Source organism: Periophthalmus magnuspinnatus, chromosome 11, assembly GCF_009829125.3.
Source record: "Periophthalmus magnuspinnatus isolate fPerMag1 chromosome 11, fPerMag1.2.pri, whole genome shotgun sequence".
NCBI classification, from domain to species: Eukaryota; Metazoa; Chordata; class Actinopteri; order Gobiiformes; family Gobiidae; genus Periophthalmus; species Periophthalmus magnuspinnatus.
Window position 1 is genome coordinate 23,164,011 of NC_047136.2, and position 22,410 is coordinate 23,186,420.

General features: G+C 39.0%; 3 protein-coding genes across 4 annotated transcripts in view; 2 read left to right on the forward strand and 1 right to left on the reverse strand.

The window, feature by feature from the left end:
- The window catches only part of rnf5 (ring finger protein 5), a 145,632-nt gene that overhangs the window by 44,488 nt on the left and 78,734 nt on the right, over nucleotides 1–22,410 (reverse strand). The gene's annotated exons all lie outside the window — the stretch shown is intronic.
- LOC117378728 (proton-coupled zinc antiporter SLC30A2-like) lies at nucleotides 473–12,223 on the forward strand. The gene is made up of 9 exons (XM_033975389.2): nucleotides 473–873; nucleotides 2,310–2,470; nucleotides 3,673–3,819; nucleotides 6,362–6,515; nucleotides 7,631–7,788; nucleotides 9,298–9,410; nucleotides 10,876–10,981; nucleotides 11,054–11,188; nucleotides 11,898–12,223. Exons 1-9 carry the CDS (start codon nucleotides 800–802, stop codon nucleotides 12,041–12,043), a joined length of 1,194 nt encoding a protein of 397 aa, XP_033831280.2. The 5' UTR covers nucleotides 473–799; the 3' UTR covers nucleotides 12,044–12,223.
- The window catches only part of med30 (mediator complex subunit 30), a 76,093-nt gene continuing 70,725 nt past the window's right edge, over nucleotides 17,043–22,410 (forward strand). The window contains exons 1-3 of one of the 2 annotated variants that reach the window (XM_033975388.2): nucleotides 17,043–17,144; nucleotides 17,854–18,096; nucleotides 20,245–20,403. In XM_033975388.2, the coding sequence (XP_033831279.1) occupies nucleotides 17,926–18,096; nucleotides 20,245–20,403 (330 nt within the window). In that variant the 5' untranslated portion in view covers nucleotides 17,043–17,144; nucleotides 17,854–17,925. The remainder of the gene's footprint in view (nucleotides 17,145–17,853; nucleotides 18,097–20,244; nucleotides 20,404–22,410) is intronic. The other variant, XM_055225401.1, reaches the window with a different exon arrangement.

A 22,410-nucleotide genomic window follows, 5' to 3' on the forward strand; every position in this document is an offset into this window, starting at 1 on the left:
AACAACAAAAACAAGATGGTTTAAGCTTGCAGTTTAAGATGATTTTAGCTCTGTGAATTCTCATTTAAAGATCAGTGCGTGGAAACTTTAGTGCCAAAGGTGAAAATGAGGTTATAGGTTATGATTTTGGTTTCATCTGAACAACAGACAAAGCTGACACGCTAAAATCAAACTTTCTTTCAAGCCTTACAACCAGAGCTTTGGGTAAACTGTATTTAAAGGAAAATCCTCCACTCCACAGCATAATCTCATCACATCACACTGGACTTTTGCGCACGTCAGGGTCTGGGCCATGAGGTCTGGAGCGCACGAGGCGGAGCACACGGCACCTCGACCTCGTGGGGTTTTGTTTTCGAAAGAGTGCCGTCTGGAAATGAGGAGAGGGGTGGTGTTTGGCGTGGAGGCTTTTGTGATGAGTTTGACGCGCGGGACGCATCCAATTGGCTAAATTACGCACGAAATAAACACGATTGTACTTGGACTCGTTGACTATGCGGTGTCAGATTGCGCACTAGAGGTTTGGGTTTGCGTCTCGGATTGGGACAGCAGCGGGGGGCTTTGCGCACGGTGCTGTCACAAGGCCTGGAGGGTGTTGTAAGCGGTGCGCACGCGTTTCTTTGAGAGGATGGACTGCTACACTAATCACTCACTGAACCCATAGGTGGCCAGTATTGGAGCAGAGGATAAGGTGTTTCCCAGCCACTCAACACTAGATTTGGCTTTATGTAATTTTAACTTTTTACACAGGTATTTTTTATAGCCTAACTTTAATCTTTTATATCTTTTTATTGTTGCCATCATGGTTAAAAGCCAAAATCCCGACAAATATCCCCTTGTGACTGGAGTGACTGCGAGGAGCTACAGCGCAGCAAGGTAAACGAAAAACTTGAACTAGATAAACACCATGGATCCAGAAAAGTCATCCTACTGTTGACTTGGTGGGTTACAGAGCTGTATCAGAGGGTTGGATTTTAGCTTGCACTGCAGAGGCAACTCTTGGGGAAAATAGTGCACAACAAACTGACTCAAGGAGCGAAGAGAACTGAGACGGTCCATGTAAAAACAATTAACAATGACAGAGACATTTTTATCGATGAAACCACGGAGCTATCAGAGGTGAGCATTGATCTTAGGTTTTAAGCTTTATGTCAGCATCCTCAGGGTTTACGGTCGATACTTTTTACTTTACTTCACTACATTTGAGAGCAGTATCTGTACTTTCTACTATCAAAATCGAAGTCTATTTGAAGCTGTATTGGATCTGAAAAACAGCACAGAATACTTTTACTTTTTACTCTTTAAGAACATTTTTAAATGCGAACTTATTTTCACTTAAGTATATTTTTTCATGTGATACTTTTACTTGAGTATTTTTTGATCTAGTATCTGTACTTTTACTTAAGTAACACAATTGAGTACTTCCACTACTGGTGTTCCCCACAGTGAGAAAAAAAATGTTACAAAAGTTTTTTGATGACAATCTTAAAATATAAACACAAGCAGCAATTATCAGGGCAGCTAGATTGGTAAAAGTATAGTAGGAACAGTTTATCCTGTGGTGTGCTGTCACACACTCTGTTCCTTTGTTGGGTTGCATTATTATGTTCCCTATAATATATATGTGTGTTTCATCATTCCCCCAGTTGGGGGTGCTTCTGCACCTTCTTACAAATTTGTGTATGACAAAGTAAAAATGTATTGTTCCATATAAAGTGTGTAAGCATGTTCCTTTTATCCGATCAGAAGAATCACTGGAGACCAGAGAGTAGAATCACTCGAGTTTTATTGTTCCCTATATCCAATCTAATACAAGTCAGGCGTGGTGCTGTTCCTAGTACGTGCACGGAGATCTCAGGGGCAGTCCCGTTTTGATCTGAGTGCCTGACCCTGAACGCCACATTTAAACATAAATCATGAATATTCAGTAGCTGGGTGTGGACATCTTCTTCTTCCTTCTGGCACTCCTCTACCCTCCAGGTGCCCCGTTGGTGCAACGTTATCTGTAACAGCTTAATCTGGGAGGACATGCTACACTGTCTATTGTCACAGTACGTTCTTTTCTATGCAATAGGGCAAGAACGGAGTGTGTTTGTACAGTGTTGCGTGAAAGTCCTAAACCTCCTTTTAGTCTAATCTTTAATATTATGAGCAATGACCTTTACATCCTTCAAGTGCTTGAAATATCAAATCTCCCCTTTAAAACTGTGTTTAAACTCCGGTCAGAACAAATCATGCAACAAATGTTCCCACAGTGTTCAAACTAAAGTTTGATCCCAATTTTTATAGTATTCTCTGAACTGTCCCCATAGCGCACGCATAGACGTTGTTCCAGACAAGAATGTGGATGTGAAGCATTGCCATGACAACAGTCGTGCCAAGGAGGACCGTGAGGTGGAGAAGAAAGTGGCAAGAAGGAGGCTCTATGTGGTTTCCATCATCTGCCTGGTCTTCATAATAGGAGAAATCCTGGGTAAAACACTGCACTGGCCACACCTCAGGCTAACAGTGGGACATGGGGCTGTACAAGGGGCTGGACATGTGTAAGACTTGGACCAGGTCTTAACCAACAACTTGTTTAAATGTCATGTTTGCTTTTTAAAAAGTGGAGCTCTGAGAATAAATTTCCCATTAATTTTCCCATAGATTTACAGGAATAAATTAGTGATATTAGAGTTTGAAAGCTTGCTCAGGGCTAATCAAGTATGCGCTAACTCATGACCACAAGAACTATATTTTTATTTAAAATCTCTTTCTGAAAGTTTATAAATTGCTTATTAAAATAGCGGCGCTCTGAACTTTGAAATGGTTGTAACTGTTGCGCGCCATAGTCACTGGTAAAATAATTGGATAAATTCAATGATATAAAAATGATATGACTGTAATAGTTATTTCAGGTAAACAGAGCTAGTTACATGAGCATTAGATGGTGGACCATTTGAGGCTTTTTTTCCTCAAATGCCTGTCGACCAGCCTGTTTAAAACTTTTATCTGGACAAATTCTTTTAAATTTTGAGATTATGTGGCAAATTCCAGTCATGAGATTTACCTTCACAAAATAAAACTAAGTTTTAGTAAGTTTGTGCTTGTGCCTTTCTGATAAGGCTGCACTTAACGATTAAGCTACTTGTTGACGAGTTTTTTTGGATTAGTGGAAAGACTCTAAAATACAGCATCAACCAAATAAAGGTTGATTTTTAAATTGAGAATCATTATAAATAAATTACAAATTGATGGAAATCACAAATTGTTCTTTTAGATGTGATAAAATCTTTGTGATAAAATTTAGAGTTTATATCAAGTCCACATGATTATGTCGTTTATATAGTCCAGATGACATTACAATGATCAAAATCCAACAACGATTTTTTTTTTTTTTTAGTTATCAAGTTTAGTGCAGCCGTTCTTTCTGGTGCCAAACACGTCCAGGATCCATAATGTCTATAGATTGAGATTCATTTAAACAGAGGCGCAGGGCAGTGGCTTCTGCTCCTCATCCAGATCCACCCTGTCAGCTCTGCTTTGGCCCCAGTGATAACAACAGTGCACAATGGACACAGACTATAGCTTGGTGCGGGGACAAGTGCGGGTGTGGGGACAGGTGTGGGGACAGGTGTGGGGACAGGTGTGGGGACGGGTGCGGATGGGTGCAGTGAAGGGCTGTTGTTTTTGCAGGGGGGTATTTTGCGAGCAGTCTGGCGGTGATGACGGACGCAGCTCACTTAATGGTGGATTTGATGAGCTTCATCATCAGCCTCGTGTCTCTGTGGCTCTCCTCTCTCCCGGCCACACACAAGCTGAGCTACGGTTGGCATCGAGCAGGTATGTAGTGTGAGATAAATCTACTTTTATGAGCTTTTTTGACCATGTTAAAGGTGCACTATGGAACTTTTCAGGTTGAGGGTATGCCACCTTCTTGATGTTACACATTTGCCTGAATAGTTCCACATCACAACATTACATTTATAGTAAATGGTCACATTTTTATATAGTGCTTTTCCACGTTCAAAGCACTTTACATCACCCATTCACACACACATTCATACACCAGTGTACACATACATCACCCATTCACACACACATTCATACACCAGTGTACACATACATCACCCATTCACACACACACACACACATTCATACACCAGTGTACACTACCCACCTACACTGGGTAGGTGGGTAGCCCAAGGACACAATGACAGCATTTATTTGTTGGAGCTGGAATTGCACCTCCAACCTGCGGGTTAGTGGACCTCTCCACCTTCAAATCAGTGGACAGTCTACCAACTGAGCTACTGTGATACACAGGTCAGAGCTTTATAGAGGAGACCTTGTAACAAAATCTGGTTTTAAGTATTCTGAGTCTTAAACATCTGTGATTAAATACAGGCAACATTAGGGATAGAGATGGGTCTGATTTCATACTGTGGGACATTCCAAACAAAGCAATAACATCTCCATGGAGACAAAACAGTTTGCAGACCCTCCACCTGAGTTACATAGTGCACCTTTGAAATTGTGTCTAGCGTTGTGTTAAGGGAATGGTTCAATATCAAATACAGATATTGAGACCCCAATGCGAGCAAAAACTCTTTTAGACTCTAAAATACAATTTAAAAATCTACACTGTTGTTCAGTGTTTTCACACACTCATGTGGTATTTTTTATTTTTTTAATCCAGTACCAATGATTGTTTTTATGAGCATCAACCTTCCATACTAGTTTGAGTATCGTTAAGCATCTGGGTTTTAATTATTGTTATTTTTTGACAACCCTATTCTCACCATTGACTTAATCAGAGTAATATTTTAATGAATTCACACGTTCCTGCATTGTCTTGCATTTGAGGGTTGAGTGCTCCAGAAATTGTGCGATCAAAAATGAGTTTGATCCCTTTCAAATGCCATAAATTAAAATCTGCTGGTTGCCATGGTAACAGAGGTGAGGCCCTGAGCAGAGCATCTGTTTACCACTAACAGAGTAACAGAGTAGAATCTCCATTACTAGTACTGTTTTGCTACTTGAGTAACTTTTTACCTCTGTATCTGTACTTCTACTTAATTAGATTTTTTCATGTGATACTTTCACTTATGTAAAAGTGTTGAAGTACCTGTTTAAAAATGTACTTCAAGTGTTAGAAGTAAAGAAGTAAAAACCATTTATTCATTTTTTTTTTTTTTTTTTTTTGCTCAAAGCTGAAGCATGGATTTGAAAACTTTATTCAGGATGTTTCCACGAACAGGGTAAAAATAACCCCTCAAATCATATGACTTTTACTTTTCAGTCCTGTTCAAAAATATTGTGGAGTAGAAGGTACAGATACTGCTCTCAAATGTACTGAAGTAAAAGTAAAAAGTATCCAATGTAAAATGTACTTCGGGTACCTAAAAATTCTACTTAAGTACAGTCCTTTACTGCTTGTACTTCATTACCTTCCACCACTGGAATTTACCTGCATTTTGCCAGAACAGAGTCGTGTGTGAATAAAGCCAGAACTAGACCTGTCCCGACAACCAATTTTAAAACACGATACACGGCTACAGAGAAATACTGTGATAAATGATCATATTGAAACTGCTTTATGCTAGTGACAACAGGTAATCCCAGTAAACAAATTTTTATATAGTATCATTAAAAAGTCTGAGCTGCAACAAATAAACGGCACAATGAACCGATAATTAGCCATAGAATTTATATAGTCAACCCTTTACAGCCTAAATCTTGCATTATTACATAAAAATAGCAAATATCTCCCTGCTATTGCAAAGAAGTGGTGAGGTGTGAATGGGGGTCACTGCTGAGTGTTCTGACATTTTGGACCAAGCAATTTAGTAGGAACTATGTATGAATGGTGATTTATGTACTCTTGACTCTTTGTACAGTGGGCTTGCATTGTAGTACATGGAGGATGTGAATTTTGAAGGGAAAAGTCCAGTTTTAGAGGGAGTTGTGATCATCATATAATCTGCCTGGATTTTTAGAGCACATTTCAACTCACCTGGGTATTTTGTTGCTTCCAATTTTACTGACAACAAACATCTTGAATGTTTTTAGTGTAATGTGATTTGTATTGATTTTTTTATTTTTTTATTTTTTTTTTGGATACTAGTGCGATAGTTCAGCTTATCTGTACCTTTGGATGATTTAACGTGCAATATGAAATGACAATTTTAATAATCGTTATTAGCAAATTGTGAGTGCTATATGAAATCAGCTAGCCGTGTAGTATAGAACAAACAAACATGTTCTGAAATGTATGTGATTCTTGCATTAGTTACTCCCCTCTGTCATAAAGGAGATTTTAATCATTTTATCCATGTTTAGTTCTGTACCAGTTACATTTAATTGTATTTCTTTGTGTGTATAGAGATCCTGGGAGCGCTCCTGTCTGTTTTCACTATCTGGCTGGTCACTGGTGTGCTGGTTTATCTGGCAGTGCAGAGACTGATCAGTGATGACTACACCATTGAAGGCACCATCATGCTAATAACCTCCGCATGTGCTGTGCTGGCCAATATCATGTACGTCAAATATTACAAAGGTTTTGTATTTATACTACTTGAGTAACGCTTGAATAATATGAGAAAAATGACTGAACTTTTTAATCCTTAATGCCAGATTTTCTACTAAATTAAATGATCAATTCCATGTTCCTGTTTCTAATAGTTCAATAATAATTTAACCATTTAAGTTTTAATATGTGTTCAACAAAACAAAACAATAAAGTAATAATATTGTCATTGTCATAAAGCAAACTATACATTTATATAATCAAGAAGTTAGGCTAAAAATAAATAAACCCATATTTTATTTGTTAATGAATAGGCTACATAAGGGACAGAATTAACTAACTAAAGTATGTTTACCTCTAAAAATCCCTGTGTTTAACCATACTACTTGAGGTTTGAGATGCTTCACTGTTTATTACCACTGGATTACTCATTACACTGCAGTAAATGAGTTAATATCCATTAAAAGTATATTGTGTCTTATTGCTCTCGTTAATTCCTAGACAGTTGTTTACTTGTGCATGATCTATAACCACTTTTCAATGTGCAATATTATTTGTTTAATGGTGCCCCAGGTTTTCTATCGATGAGTCCCTCACACAGGATATGTTCACAGTAAATGTTCTACAGTCTGGTTAGAACAGATCATTGATTAGTTACATTTTAATGCCAGAAATACTTGGTTCGGGACAAGCGTCTTCATTGAGATTGCTGGTTTTATCTCATTCTTTGGAACATTTTAGACAAAACAACAAGGGAGTTTTCTGACCCTCCACCCCAGAAACACAGAACATCATGACGATTAATTGAATGTGATTGGTCAAAGCGTCACAGCAGCGGAACAAACCGAAAAATCAAAGTTTTGTTACATGCAGTTGAGAAAAAAGCAAAGACATCTTCCCTCTCCACAAATATACACAGCTCTGACCTTATGCACTTTTTTCACAGATTAGTTTGTATTGACACTAGTCTGACGTTTGTTTTATCAGCGTTGTCTTGTTTGTTTTGGGTCATTTGGGTGCTTAACTGTACAGCGGGAATCTCTCAAGATGGAGTCTCGTGAGTTTGTGAATTTACAAATATCACGAGAATTAGGTGCAAGGTTATAACATTCCTCCTCTGTTTAGAATGGCTTTGACCCTGCACCAATCGGGACACGGCCACAGTCATGGAGGTCTGAGCTCTCACGGACACGGACACAGCCACAGTCTCAAAACCAACTCCACAAAGTCTCTCACGTCTAAATCCAACCAAGACCCAGATCTGGAGCAAAACCACAACCAGGGTGAGTCCAGCGGACGTGTTGGGCCCCATCACTGACCTCTAGTGGCAGGTGATAGTATTGATACTTTGCAGCGATGACATGCTGGGGGTGTTGTACATATATCTCTGTGGTGGAATTTTCAGCAGTTACCATGGAGACACAACGCATACATTTGCAAACACTGTCAAAAAAAGTTTTAACAGTGAAAACTCAAAGAATGGATTTAAGCAACACGTTTCATGAGCCTGTGATCAATCGGAGCATTCATGGTCCTGTTTAGGTGATTTTCAACAGTAAAGGTGAGAAAGACCCATTCATGCGTTCAGCTGTTATATACAACATTTTGAGGATTTTTTTCCAATTCAAGGCCTATGGATAGGCCAACATTTAATACAGATGAGGACCAGAGAAAATGGTGTTAAAATTCAGTTTTGGGTTCTAATATGGCTTTAGGGTCTAGACGTCACTGAGAGAAATGATCATGACCTAAAAACAAAAAAAGTTGGAGTCTTTGAGAACGTGGTACTTGAATACTCAATTAGTTTACTTAGTAAATGTACTGATACAGGAGAGAAAAAAATGCTAAAAAGTTAAATAAGTAGTAAAAGTATTGCATAAAAATCTTAAAAGTGCTGAAGTGTGAGAATATAACAGGGGTGGGTCGGCCAATCTAATTACGGATGATGGATTTAAAATGTTAATTATAGTAATGCATTTATAAAGAATTTGAATGATTTTTGAAAACAAGTAGCAATATGAATCAATTTCCTCATTCTTCTGCTGAGTCACACTTTTTTTTCATAGTTTGTCCCGCGGTGCGACTTGTACTCAGATGTGACTTATATGTGAAATTATTAAAATGTATAATTTCACATCTTATTATTGTCACGCAGACAAACACGCGAGGGCACATGTGTGTCAGTATCTACTACTCCTGTACCATTGAAAATTAAAAATTTCAACATTACGGCAATTTAAAAGACATCTGAAAAAGACTGAACAAACACCCGCTAAAAGAAAATCATATTTTGCTGAATCTGATGACAGACACGTGGAAGAGGAAGAGGTGCTTCATTTACTTCAGGAGCAGGCAGGGTTGTTCAGAAGCGACACCGAGGATGAAGAATTCAATGGATGATAGTGATCAATCAACAGTGATTTGGAGTGAGATCCAGAGTAAACTTGTTAGCTTGTTTTTTATGCTTTATTTATCTGATTAACTGTTAAAATATCTTACGTTAACGACTCAAGGCAGGGCAATAGAAAGTACAGATACCTGCTCTTTTATGTCGAAAAATAAAAGTAAAAAGCATCCACTGTAATTTTTTTCTTAAGTACAGTACTATTACTTTTGTACTCTGTTACTTTCCACCACTGGCTCTGCCCTTGGACAGTCAGATTTTTACAGACCCAGCCATCTTATCGACATTGGCAATTTATTTTAGATTTTTTGTCATTTGTATTTTGCTATTAATCTATTAAAGAATGTGGATTGGATTGAATATGATTTTTGTCTTGTTTTCCTTCCAGGACACAGGGCTCAGCAGGCCAATGCCAGTGTGCGAGCCGCGTTTGTTCATGTGGTGGGGGATCTACTCCAGAGCCTCAGTGTCCTGGTCAGTGCCATCATCATCTTCTTCAAGGTAAGAGATGCACTCCATTGGGAGAGAGGCCACATATTACAGGCTACATCTTGTTGGAAAGAGATTGGCACTTATGTTTAAAATATTTTAAAGCAGACCTATTCTGCAAAATTGACTTTTTAAAGCTTTTAACCATGTTATAGTTGTCCTTTCACCATTTACTCACCTGAAGTTGTATTTGGAGCGATTGGTGCATGAACTGCCACCTTATCGTAGGGGGGAGTTTGTGTACCTGAATGATCCTAGGAGCTATGTTGCCTGGGGCATTATGCCCCTGGTAGGGTCTCCCATGGCAAACAGGTCCTAGGTCAGACAAAGAACAGTTCCCAATACCCCTATGATGAGTAATATAACTAAGATTGTGACTTCACCCAGTATGGTGCAGCCGATGGGTATCATCAGGCCAACCGTGCCGCAGCCCATGCAGCCACAGAGTCAAAAACTCGGAGCTGGCCAGCTACTGGTCCGCCTCAAAGAAATTCTGGCAAACCATCCAACACCTCAGGAGGGGGAAGCAGTGCTTCACCAACACTGTTTACAGTGCGGGTGTAGAGCTGCTGACCTCAACTGGGGACATTGTTGGACAGTGGAGAGATCACTTTGACGATCTCCTCAATCCCCCCCGTCACGTTTTCTGAGGAGGAAGCAGAGTTTGAGGACTCAGAGGCGGACTCATCACCCTGGCTGAAGTCACTGAGGTGGTTGGCAAGCTCCTCCGTGGCAAGGCTCCGGGGGTGGATGAGATCCGTCCTGAGTATTTTGGATCTCTGGATGTTGTGTGTCTTGGCTGACGCGCCTTTGCAACATTGCGTGGCGGTCAGGAACAGTACCTGTGGAAAGGCAGACCGGGGTGGTGGTCCCTCTATTTAAGAAGAGGGACCGGAGGGTGTGTTCCATCTACAGGGGAATCACACTCGTCAGCCTTCCCAGTAAGGTCTATTCCAGATTACTGGAGAGGAGAATCTGACCGATAGTCAAACCTCGGATTCAGGAGGAGCAGTCTGGTTTTTGTCCCGGTCTGAGCTTTATTTTAACACAATTTGACCAAAAAGAACTGACTTAGTTGGAACTACAACACAAACGGGCTGATTTTTACTGTTAAACAAGTCCTTCTCAAATAACATTAGTTGAGACAAGCTAGCTGATTTGTGCTGTTAAACAATTCTCTCTTGCAGAGTCAGTTTTTTAATTAGTCTTTCTCATCTTTTTTCAAATCAAACTGCTAAACAGGACCATGAAGGCTTGTATTGATCACAGGCTCACAAAAATATGTTAAATCCATCCAAAGTATCAATATATCCAGTGGCTGAGATGGTAGAGTGACCAGTAGTGTGGGGAATGAATAATGAAATTTAAGTACATCATATATAAATCCAGTGCATAATTATTATTCCTCCAGTGTAAACTAGTGTAAACTGTACACAATAAACTAGTGACATAAACGCCTTTTTTCTGTATTTTTCAGCCTGAATACAAGATCGCTGACCCCATCTGCACTTTTATCTTCTCCATATTGGTTTTATGCACCACTTTCACAATCATTAAGGACATCGTTGTTGTGCTGCTAGAGGGTAAGCCGTTTCTGAAACAAATATTTGAAATGGTAAAGGACTTTGTTTAGTTAATGAACAGTCTGTCCCTAGGTAGTCCGGGCGGGGTGCAGTACAGTGAAGTGAGGGACCGCCTGCTGGCCGTGAAGGGCGTTACAGCCGTCCACAACATGCACATCTGGGCCCTGACCATGAACCAGGTTCTGCTCACTGCACACGTGGCTATAGGTGAGAATACTGAGTTACACTTGTTCATTGGCAACTGTGAGAAAAGTGCTAATCTGAGATGGGTTAATTGGTCCAAAGTCTGCTCACTGATACAGGCAGACCACCCCCAGGATGATGTCACTGCAAAGTATATCCATGACGGAATGTTCAGCAGTTACCATGGTGACATAATCCGCGCATTAGCAAACACTGACGAATACATTTAAAGATCTAAGTCTGAAAACTCATGCAAAAATACAAAATGTTAATAGTCCTCTTTTTATGTGTTTGGTTTTCAACACAACAGTGAGAGTGACCAGCTCGTCTGTGACTGTGCGAGAGAGAATTGCTTAACAGCACAAAGCAGCTCACCTGTTCTAGTTCCAGTTATGTCAGTTCTTTGTGGTCAGATTGTGGTAAAACAAAGCTCAGCAAGAGCCTCCGATAGAGCAGTGCCTACAGTTAGCTTCAGACCCCCAGAGTATGTTGATGACATCAGCTGCAAAGTATAAATTAAGGAGCTGTGAAAAAAACCTGTCTGAAGAGTTTTTATACTGTGAAAAACATCCTAATTATATTTCTTAGTGTCTATGTACACTGGTGTATGAATGTGTGTGAATGAGTGAGTGTTTCCTTTATGTAAAGTGCTTTGAGTGCCTTGAGGGTGGAAAATATACATTATAATTAGCAGTTGTGACTTTAAACATTGCAAACTTTTCTTTTTTCACAGATGAAACAGTTGATGCTCAGGTGGTCTTGAGAGAGATGACACAGGCGTGTTACTCCTCGTACAACTTCCACTTGATCACCATTCAGATGGAGAGACAAGCCGACCTCAAACCAGGCTGCCCACTTTGTGAAGACCCCAAAAAGTAGATTTAAATCCCCTGTCCACATGTACATGACAATCTCTATGTATTTAAACTTTTAACTAATCTCACATGATCTGTATATCATGTAAATAGGGTTGGGTAATATTACAAAAAAACATGTGGTTCCATCTCATTTTTAAATTTTATTTTGTCCTATTAAAAACTAATAAAAATGGCTTTTGATATTAATTTTCTGAACATAAGTTTCTTCCACCAAAGTCTAAACTCTCCTCCAAACCAGATGCATATATTGGTAGAGGATTGACAGAGGAGTTACTGATTAAGAAATTAGTTAAACATTATAAAAAAAACATATAATACTAAAAGAAAGTACAAAAAAGTAAAAAGGTACATGGATCTCTATTAAGAGATTGGTGATATTACCAGCATTTTCAGTTTTGTGCAGCTAAAACCTGAACAGTCTTCCTGAAGACGTGAGCCTCTACTTTAACAATGTTTAAATCCAGGCTCAAACAGTTCTGTTTAGCTGTGCACATGACTGAAAGGTTTTTATTCTGCCTCTTCTCTTTTAATATTCAGTTTACGATAATTATTTATGTTTTGATTTGGTTATTGTATTGTGATTTTAATTTCTTATTCTGTAAAGCACTTTGAATTACTGTCCATGAATTGTGCTGTACAAATACATTTGCCTTGCTTTGCCTTTTCTGGTGTTAAAGCTGCACTCTGTAACTTACTGTGTAACCACAGTATGTCTTTATACTTATCTATCTTGCATGTATACATTTACATTTGTACATTTGAGTGTTTTTATCACTCAAATACATGAATGCTTACTATGAGCGTCGTCTCCTCTCCACAGATCTGATTTGTAACTTGGCCTGGTGGTATTACCTACTTGTCTTCACGGAGGTAGATTGGTTTAATGCCATACTGTGAAAAATTCTATACAAAGCAATAACATCTCCATAGAACCAAACCAGGGCCAGTGGCCCTCCACCAGAAAAGTTACACAGTGCAGCTTTAAACTGACAAAATGCATTTTTGTCTTGGTGGTTTATGGTTTACAGTTATTGACCCTGTTCATGAGGCAAACATTGGCACAAAGTTCTATGTCACCTCTGTTCATTGGTTTAATCCACTTGATTCATTTTATTTGTTATTAAAGTATAAGATTATATGATGTACAGTCACAATTGACATCTTTTTCCTTTATCCTCTTAACCCTCAGCCTAACCCTTCCTATTTGGCTTGTAACACTTGTATATTTAATTTCTGAACACAGGTCTATATAATATTTCAGTCTGCTAGGTATCAATTCTGTCAAATGGACAAAAGTTTTAGAGTGAAGACATTTTGCTGCTCATCCAAGTTAGTGCGGTAGGCCTACAGATCCTCGCCAAAGAAAAGAGTCTCAGAGGAAAGTTAAAGAGGCTATTTTTGTTAGGAAAGACAAACCATCTTTGAACAGCAATTTGTCACCTGTATCCTCCTAGGTTTATAAAATGATGTTGTTTTCCCCAGAATTTTAGGTCTTGTGCTTCTTAACTTGTACATGCTCCCTCTTGGCAGTGTCAGCAGGAGACATGAACTTAATTCCTACAGTTGTACAGATGATGTGCAGCTTTACATCTCCATGTCTGTTGATGACACCAGGCCAATGACTGCTGTTTTAACTGCATTTTAGATATCAAATCTTGGATATCATCAAACTTTCTCCAGCTTAACCAGGACAAAACTGTAAAAGTTTCTCTCTCTGGGTCTCAGGACTGATGACTAAAACTTCAACACAGTATCCATTATAAGTGGAAAAATTTGGGTGTCATTTTTGACTCTGAGCTGACTTTTATCCCACACATTAAGAACATCACCAAAAAACAAAAACATTCTCTCTCTTGCCAACATGGAAACGCTGAAGCATGCTTTTATCACAAGTTGTACAGCTGAGTGTAATGCCCTGCTCTGTGGTCTTCCCAAAAAGTATTTCAGTATTTTCAGGTTTACAAGTTTATTACAAAATTCAGCAGGTTGTGTCCTGACTGGGACCAGAGGGTGGGACCACATTACACCAGTTTTAAAATCACTGCATTGGCTCCCTGTGTCTGTCTGAGTATTTTTTAAATGTCTTAATGGTCTTGGGCCCTCGTGAACTCTGTGCTCCTCGGGCTCCATGTCATTTCCAAAGCCAGAACACACACTTCCAGTCCAGTGGAGCAGCCTGTCGGAGGACCACAGGGCTGCAGAGAACATTTATGTTTTCAAGAACAGGCTCAAGACCCACCTTTTTAGCTTAGGTTTTGATTAAAATTGTATTACTTCTTTTTATTGTATGTAATTTATTTTAGGCGTACTATTGGCTAGAGCTCATATTGCTTTATCACTTTCAGGATCTCCAGTGTTTTCTCTGTAGGAGCTCTCTGGGCAGTGGTTGACTGCTGCTGCTGGGGCCTGTCCCGTGGGCCCCTGGTGGAGGGTTGGTATTTTGACCTTATCTCTTCCCTGCCTGGCTCACATGGCTTCTCTGATGGTGCCTTCTCAATTGGTTTGTCTGTACTTCGGCTCATTTATTTTAGCATGTTGGCGTGTGAGAGTGTGTTTGTGTGCATGCATGTGACTATCTGAGTATGGGTTGTTTGGTTGTTTGGAGTCGGGCAATTGTGGGGGCTGAGTGGACGAAAGTGGGGAATCGTTTTTAATGACATTTTACGAAGCCCATTGTATACAACTGAGGTGGGGGCAAGCAGAATTTTTGGTTGTAATTACTGCACATATTCACAAGAATCAAAATCTGTCATATTTTGCAGCGTTTTCTATGCAAGAGCAGTTTCACTAAGGGAAATGTATTTTTTATTCTAGTGATGCAAAAATGATCTAGATTATTATCAGTTGAAAAGGCTGAATCCCACAAAAGCTATGCCCAATGTGTTTACCTTATCATTACTTGTCACAGATACAGTTATTATTTGGCTATTCCATTCAAAAACTGTGAAATTATGCACCTGTCCTCCATGTGAAATGATGACATTTAGAACGCAACCTTTCTACTTTTTACTCTAACTTTTTCAGAATAATTATTGCATTTTCAAATTCCAATTTCCTACGAGGGAAAGAGCTACTTCTTATCCCCATTTGCAAAGCTCATTTATTTTCTGTCCAAAACACAAGCCTTGTTCATTATAGTAGATCTTGTTTCCAATCTCCAGGCTAGCAGCTGGAGGGAAGTAATTTTCCTGCCAGCTAACCACATATCCCTGTCCAATTAGGAAGTGATGGACAGTATAGCCGATTTCTCAGTGTCCAAATCACCGCTGCTCTATCCTGACATTAGTTTTCCTGGGATGTTCCACAGTATAGCATTAAACTTGCCTGGCGTGTATTTCACTGGTGGTGTTTATACTGCTTATAAATACCTTGCATTTTTCATGCCATCAGTGTTGGCTGCAGACCTCCATCAGGATGCACCTCCACGGTCATGCCATTCACCATTTTCATTTTACTTAACACCTTAATTACACTTTGTAAAAACTCATTTCATTTGTTTAGAGTGAAGCACTTAAAAGACATTTAATCAACAATAGACTTAGTTTCTGTTTTAAAATTAACTGGCTTCCTGTTGTCTCTGCTCTACTCTGCTTTTGTAGGGAAAACAGTTTAACCAGACACTGGGCCGTGGATGGAGGTGAGTGGAGGGTCCTCTGGGTGGAGGTCTGCAGCCTGATCGTGCTGATCAGGGTTGCCTCTCCATAGAGCTAATCTGAAAGCTGGATCTGCAAGTCAATGAAATTTACCAAATTAACAAAATTATTTACTTTTTGAGGAAATAGTACATTTTGAAGACTTACCAAGGTAGTTCTAGTAGTAGGCTAAGAGTAGTCGGTGAAGTAATAGTAGTCGCTGACCATAATAAAAGCCAAAGTTAAATCTATCAACTGGGCAAAACGTTGTAGGAGTGAAGACCTTTTGCTGCTCATCCAAGCCGCTTCTTCAGTTCTGGCGGACACTGAAGGGAGGGGCTAACTACACTGAAACTGTAAACAGCTATTCTTTACAGTTTCAGCCTTAATGGCCTACATTCAGCCTTTAATGGCCCTACTTGCTGTCTCTGTTCTCTTTGTTTCCATTGTTTGCTTTGGGTCTAAGGATGGAGTTATAAATTGGGGACAGGTGATGTCTCAGACCCCATTCCTGTTCAAGGAAGGATTGTCTTTCCTAAGAAAAATAGCTTCTTTAACTCCCCTGTCAAACCAGACCTGGACGACAGGGATCACACAGACATCTAGTAGCTGACCAATTTATTTTGTTACTTTCATATTTGCTTCATAGCTCAAAAACTTTTGATGTCTTCAGCCAACTCTCCCAGAGTAATAAGACATAACTGCAGGCTATTATTAACAAACTACGTTGAGGATAAAAATTAAATTGAATGTCCGACTATTACCCAAATTTTGAATGAATAATGGAAATTAAGTAATAGACAGCTAAACCCTGCACGCGAAGCTCTTTTCCAATCCAAGTGTAGTCACAGTGGCTGGCCTTATGCTGAGGAGGCAGTCTGTGAAGCTAATACTGTCCTTTTTTGACATCTCATGTATTTAAAACTCATTTGAATTTAGATAGCTTGCAAAACTAACCCAAGCACCACTGCATATGAAAAATAATGGGTGGCTGGATACACGAGATGATTAAATTAGAGAACGTATTGCCTCTCCGTTTATGGGAATTTAAATTATAGGCTTACTAAATAACTTATAATGATGCATGAGAAGCAATCAAGTGGTGTAAATTGGCCTGGGGCTTCTATGTGGATGTATTTCTTAAGTAAAACACAAGATGGCGGTGTGGTATTAACATTTAAACCATGTAGTTTTTTTTTCTGCGTTATCTTGGTTGAAAATATATTGAAAAACGAATTCAAGCTCAGTGAAATTATGCTACTATATTTAGCTCAAATATATTAAATTTAAGCATAAAGAAATATTTAACTACACAAATGAAGAAAGCTGTTGTAAGTTTTATTTCTTTCCTAGTAAATCAAATCTCGCGAGGTTTCCAGTGAGGTCTCGCGATACATGTAGCAGCTGAGCCCTGTGGAGCAGAGCCGGAGCATGACATGTCCACAAAAAAGATAAATTATCGCCGCGCAGGTAACATTAAACGCTTGCTAATTTGACACAGATGAAATGCGAACACTTTGGCAGCTTGTTATGAAAATCCTCCCTGTAAACGAAGACAAAAGTAGGAACGAAAAGAAAGTCGTCTGCTGCTGACAGTTCACTTAGCTTTGGTGACAGTTGCACACATGTTAGCAATGTTTTCTATTTCTGTGTAGCTAAATGTTTATCTTTGCTTTATCCAGTTATTTATGCATTTGAGCTGTTTCGGGCTACTTTTATTACAGCAGAGGTTCATTTTAAAGCATAGTAAGGTTGTGCAATACCCTATTTTATAACTGTTGAGTTTGGGCTTAGAAGTTTATATGTAAAGCAGGTGTCAGCTTTAAATGTTAAATCATTTGCATAATCCCTTGGTTTCACCTAACTATCCTCAAAGCATACCTGCATCCTCCATTTGTCATAATGTTTAAACTCTTAATTATTATTTTTTGTTCATTTTTATTCAAAAACACCCTCATTTGTCTGGTTATCAAGTTCACCAATTAAGAAATGATGGAGTAGAAACATTAGTAGAATTAACTTGTCTTCATATCTGCTGCTAATGTATTAATGAGGGAAACTACATTTGCTCAACTGTTTATGTCAAAGTACAAATGTAGGTACTTTTGAAAATCGAATCTTAAGAAGTTTTGAACTTAGGGAAACTTGCATGATCTGCTTTTGAACTTGATTTTAATAGTGTTTTTAAAGGCATGTAATGTGGTGAAATTTTGAGCTCCATCCATCCTTGTCCGGTCCCCACCTCGTCTCCATGACAACCCCTCCGCTGGCCCCGCCCTTCGTGGGACAGCCTCCACCTCTGCCCCAGGCCCAGGCGGCGCGGGACGTCAACACCGCCTCCCTCTGCCGCATTGGCCAGGAGACAGTCCAGGACATCGTGCTGAGGACCATGGAGATCTTTCAACTGCTCAGGAACATGCAGGTGACTACCTCAGAGCGATATGAGACAGTGTCTTTTAATATTAAAATTACTTTTCCATAATTAAAATTATGCTCCATCCATCCACACTAGACTATTCAGCCACCATTATATTTGTTTGAAGTCATTATATTAATAGGCTGATCTTGTGGTTATTTACAGAGTAGGGATGCGTGATATATCAATTCTAATATCAGATGATATCGATCAATTTTTTTGTCAATATCAGAACTGACTTATACATTCAATAACGGTAACTGATGCCGATATTTTTTCAGCGATAACCCAGTGTCTGTTTGTTTTTGTGTCGGTCCCACATTCTCCTCAGTGCATCAGATTTGTCTTTTTGAACAGAGACATGAGTAAAAATGGAAATTGAAGAGTGTTTTATGGCTGTATATTTACACAAACATGTAACATATTATACTATGTTGCAGATAAATACATTTAGATTTCATTTTTCCAAAATGAAAAGTTTGTAATCTTCTTTACCTAACTTAAGTTTATATGGGCCTTGCTATGGATTAAACACTAAATATCAGCAATTATCAGTTATCAGCCACAGCAGTGGGCCAAATAGCAGATATTGTATTGGCCTATCCTTAAAAGAATATTCATAAAAATCACAGTTTATTATAATTATTCTTGCCCCATTTCATGAAATGCCTTTGTACATCGTCTAGTTGGCAATTATTTATATATTTGCCAATAATTTGATCATAGGAGAACATCCTTTTGTTTTATTCACAGAAATGCAGGGTTGGTCTATCCAGAAATAGAAACCTCAAAGTACAGAAAACAATTAAACACACTTAGCTATGAAGAAATATTTATACTCCAAAAATATCTTATTACAAGAAACAGAGTAGGATATTTAGTAGCATACAGTTTGATTGAAGGGATAATACAGGACTCATTTTTACTAATAATTCAGTCTGCATGAAATTTGCATGAATTTAATGCACTGTGAAAGAAAGACAAAAATGGTTTAAAGATTACCTGGCAAATCCAGAATATCTCTCTATTTTTTTTTATACAGATCGATATCAGTCTGGTCTCCATGTCCCCCGTTGTGTCAAACGTGGTTGTACAATCAGACTAGTTTTTTTTTTTTTTCAGTGTCAGGTAAAACAAAGGAGCTCATTGGCCACCTATGATTTACACATAAAATCACATTGATCTCAATCTCAGATCAACAGGTTTAGTTCTTTGCTCATTGTTTCTACAGCAATTTGTGATGTTTTTCAGTTTCCTGTGATATTTTTTTTCTTTTATTTTTTTCTGTTATGGACAGCCCATGCCTGTCCCTGATTGGCTAATTTACCTGTCAATCATGCCCATTTGAAAATGAGAAGAAACACCGGTGACCAGACGCACATCTTCATACAGTATTGAAGTGTGTATTCTGGATCCAAGGTTAAAATTTGTTACAAAATATTTGAAAATTATAACATCTTATTTAGTTCTTCAGTGTTTCTTGTTTTTGGGTTCAGTTGAGGTTGTGTCCTCCGCTCAAAGGTCAGGGTGCTCAGACACATTTTTCACACAGACACTATTGTTTGGACTTTTTCACTCCTTTCACATCTTGATTCTCATAAAAATGCTTTTTATATTGTCTGTCTCTTGCTTTGCTGTGTCTGTGTGTCCCTGTTTGCACACTGCCCTGAAGGCACTTGTTTTATGTTATGTCTGATATTGGTGAGCAGACAGCACCATCGTTGCAAATAAAAAAACATCCTTAAGAACACTTGTAGTGGTTTAACACAGCAATGATGGAGAGAGTGAAGATATAAACTGTTTAAAGAGAGGATAGTCTGCAAAAGTGATTTTTTTTTTTTGTTGAGTTTTTGACCATGTTATAACATCGTTCCCTCATCAAAAACATGTCTGAAAAGGTTTTAGATGTCATCCATGCATGTTTGAGCAATCTTTTTGAACACTCCTTACAGTTAGGTGTAAGATTCTGTATAATGCTCCGCCCACAAGCTCACGTCATCAATGCTCCCACACGACAATTCTCCATAAATGTATAATGACATAATAAGATTGTGTTGTGATAGTGCTCTGAAAAGGGAGTGACAATGTGGAGAGGAAAGAAGTGAAGTTTGTTACCCTATATTAATCTTCCTGTGTCTGTGTGGTGCCCCCTAGCTTCCAAATGGAGTGACGTACAATCCCAGCACTCATCAGGACCGACTGGGAAAACTGCAGGAGCATCTCCGAATGCTCTCGGTGCTCTTCAGGAAGCTCCGGCTCGTGTTCGACAAATGCAACGAAAACTGTGCCGGGCTCGACCCAATACCCCCGGAGGTAAGAGAAACATTTTGGTTGGGTTTACGTTCAAGAATTTGATGATGTCAAAATTTCCGATGTAGGGCTGGGGCCTGTATAATTCTCTGGAGGATTTACTCTTTTAGCAAGAAATGATTCACAAGTGTTGAACCTTATGATTATTTGTTTGAATTTTGAATTTGCTCCACACATTTTAATCTTATGGTTTGAATTCCTTTCATCTGACAGCAATCACGTCTTTTCAGGTGAATAGTGGTGATTAATAATGAATAGAGCTCATTATTTGTGGACCATAAGTATTTCAAACGCAGTAAATATCCCATAATTATGTTGACCCTTGACCTCTGACTGAAATTACAACATCTTCTAGAATGTGAGTGCAACCTATAGTCTTAAACTTTTGATGTCTTACCACAGTTACTGATACTTACTGAAAAGCTACTGGTTGCATCTCCTACTGTTGTTGTATCCTTGGGCAAGACACTCTCCACTTGCCTTGTTAATATGAGTATAAGTGTCCAAGTTTCTAGTATATCATCCCTGTGGCAATATGCTATTTTCTTGATACTGTAATTTTATATCACTGCTTCTCTATTCAATGCAACTCAAAGCCAATTTTCCACACCCACTTCTGATATTGGTTAATTTATTCTCTGAGCGCGTAGCCAATCATAGTAAAGTGTGAACTCTCAAGGGAAGCAGGTGACCCACAACTGTAATTAGAGATGAGCTCTGCCGATATCTTTGGGGCCGTCTGTGGTTATATCAGCTTGTGTGTAGTTGCTTGGCCTTGGATAGCCTTTCTACCGTGTTATAGCTCATCAAAAACATCCCTGAAGAGGTTTTATTTGTCATCCATGCATGTTTGAGCATTTTAGTGACCTCTCTCAGGCCCTATTCAAATCATCCTTAGGGTTAGCTGTAAGATTCTATGCAACGCTCAGCCTAGACTTCTACGTCGCCCATGCTCCCACACGACAGTTCACCATAAATATACAAAAACATGATACAAAACTGTACACAGCAACTTGACAAACCTGATGTGATGTGCAGTAGTTTCACCAGTAGCATGCACACTGATTGTGTTGAGACAGCGCTGTGAAGAGGAAGTGAATTTGCACATTAAGCAAAGGGAGGGGAGACTCAGATTGTCAAAATGAAAGTGAGATTATGTTAATAAGTAGTTTTCAGCAAATACAGCATTTTTCAAAACAATAAAAGGTAACGTAAAGATCTAAATATGTTATGTGATGGACGTTAATACCCCATAGAAGTAAAATAAGTGACTCACCTCTAATGGTAACGAGTGTAAACACAAATAATTCATTCAAATTTTTAGACCTGTCAGAATTGTTCCCTGACCTGTAAACACTTTAACCCAGTTTCTCCCAATGCCGCTGCTTCTAATTTAGAACGTGGAGCTGTTCATTCAAAGTAAATAGGACATCACAAAACACTGCTAATCTCCTGGGGACACTTATTCCACCTGTCTCCCCGAGTGTGCCTTATAGCCTGCCCCCTGTGTGTCTTTACCCATGGTTACGGTCAACATCCACCTCCAGCAAAAACAAACATTATTTCGTTCAGTGTAGCGTGTCGCACAAAGGTGTTTTAGGTCCATAGACACACATAGACTGTTTCTCTGTGGGCTCGCGCTGTACCGACACTTTCTGCACCCCGGTTTGATTGGATTTATGACTGCGGCAGAGTCCCTTTCCCAATTTCTACAGATTGGCTCGGAGCTAATCTCTCTCGCCAGACTTGGACGCGGGATAAAGCAGAGAGTGGGAGGAGAAGGGCCTTAAATTGGAACAAATTAGTGAAGGCTGCCACCGCGTTGATCTCATTCACTAATAAAGTTGGTCTGAAGTGCTTTTAAAAGATATAGAGGGTATAAATGAGTCACTGTTTATCAAAGTTTGTGGCAGCACTTTTGTCTGAGCCAAAGAGGATTGGAATTAATTTTGTGAGTTTCCTCTGATGTAGCAAAACTTTTAGTCAACAAACAGGCCACTATTACGCGTG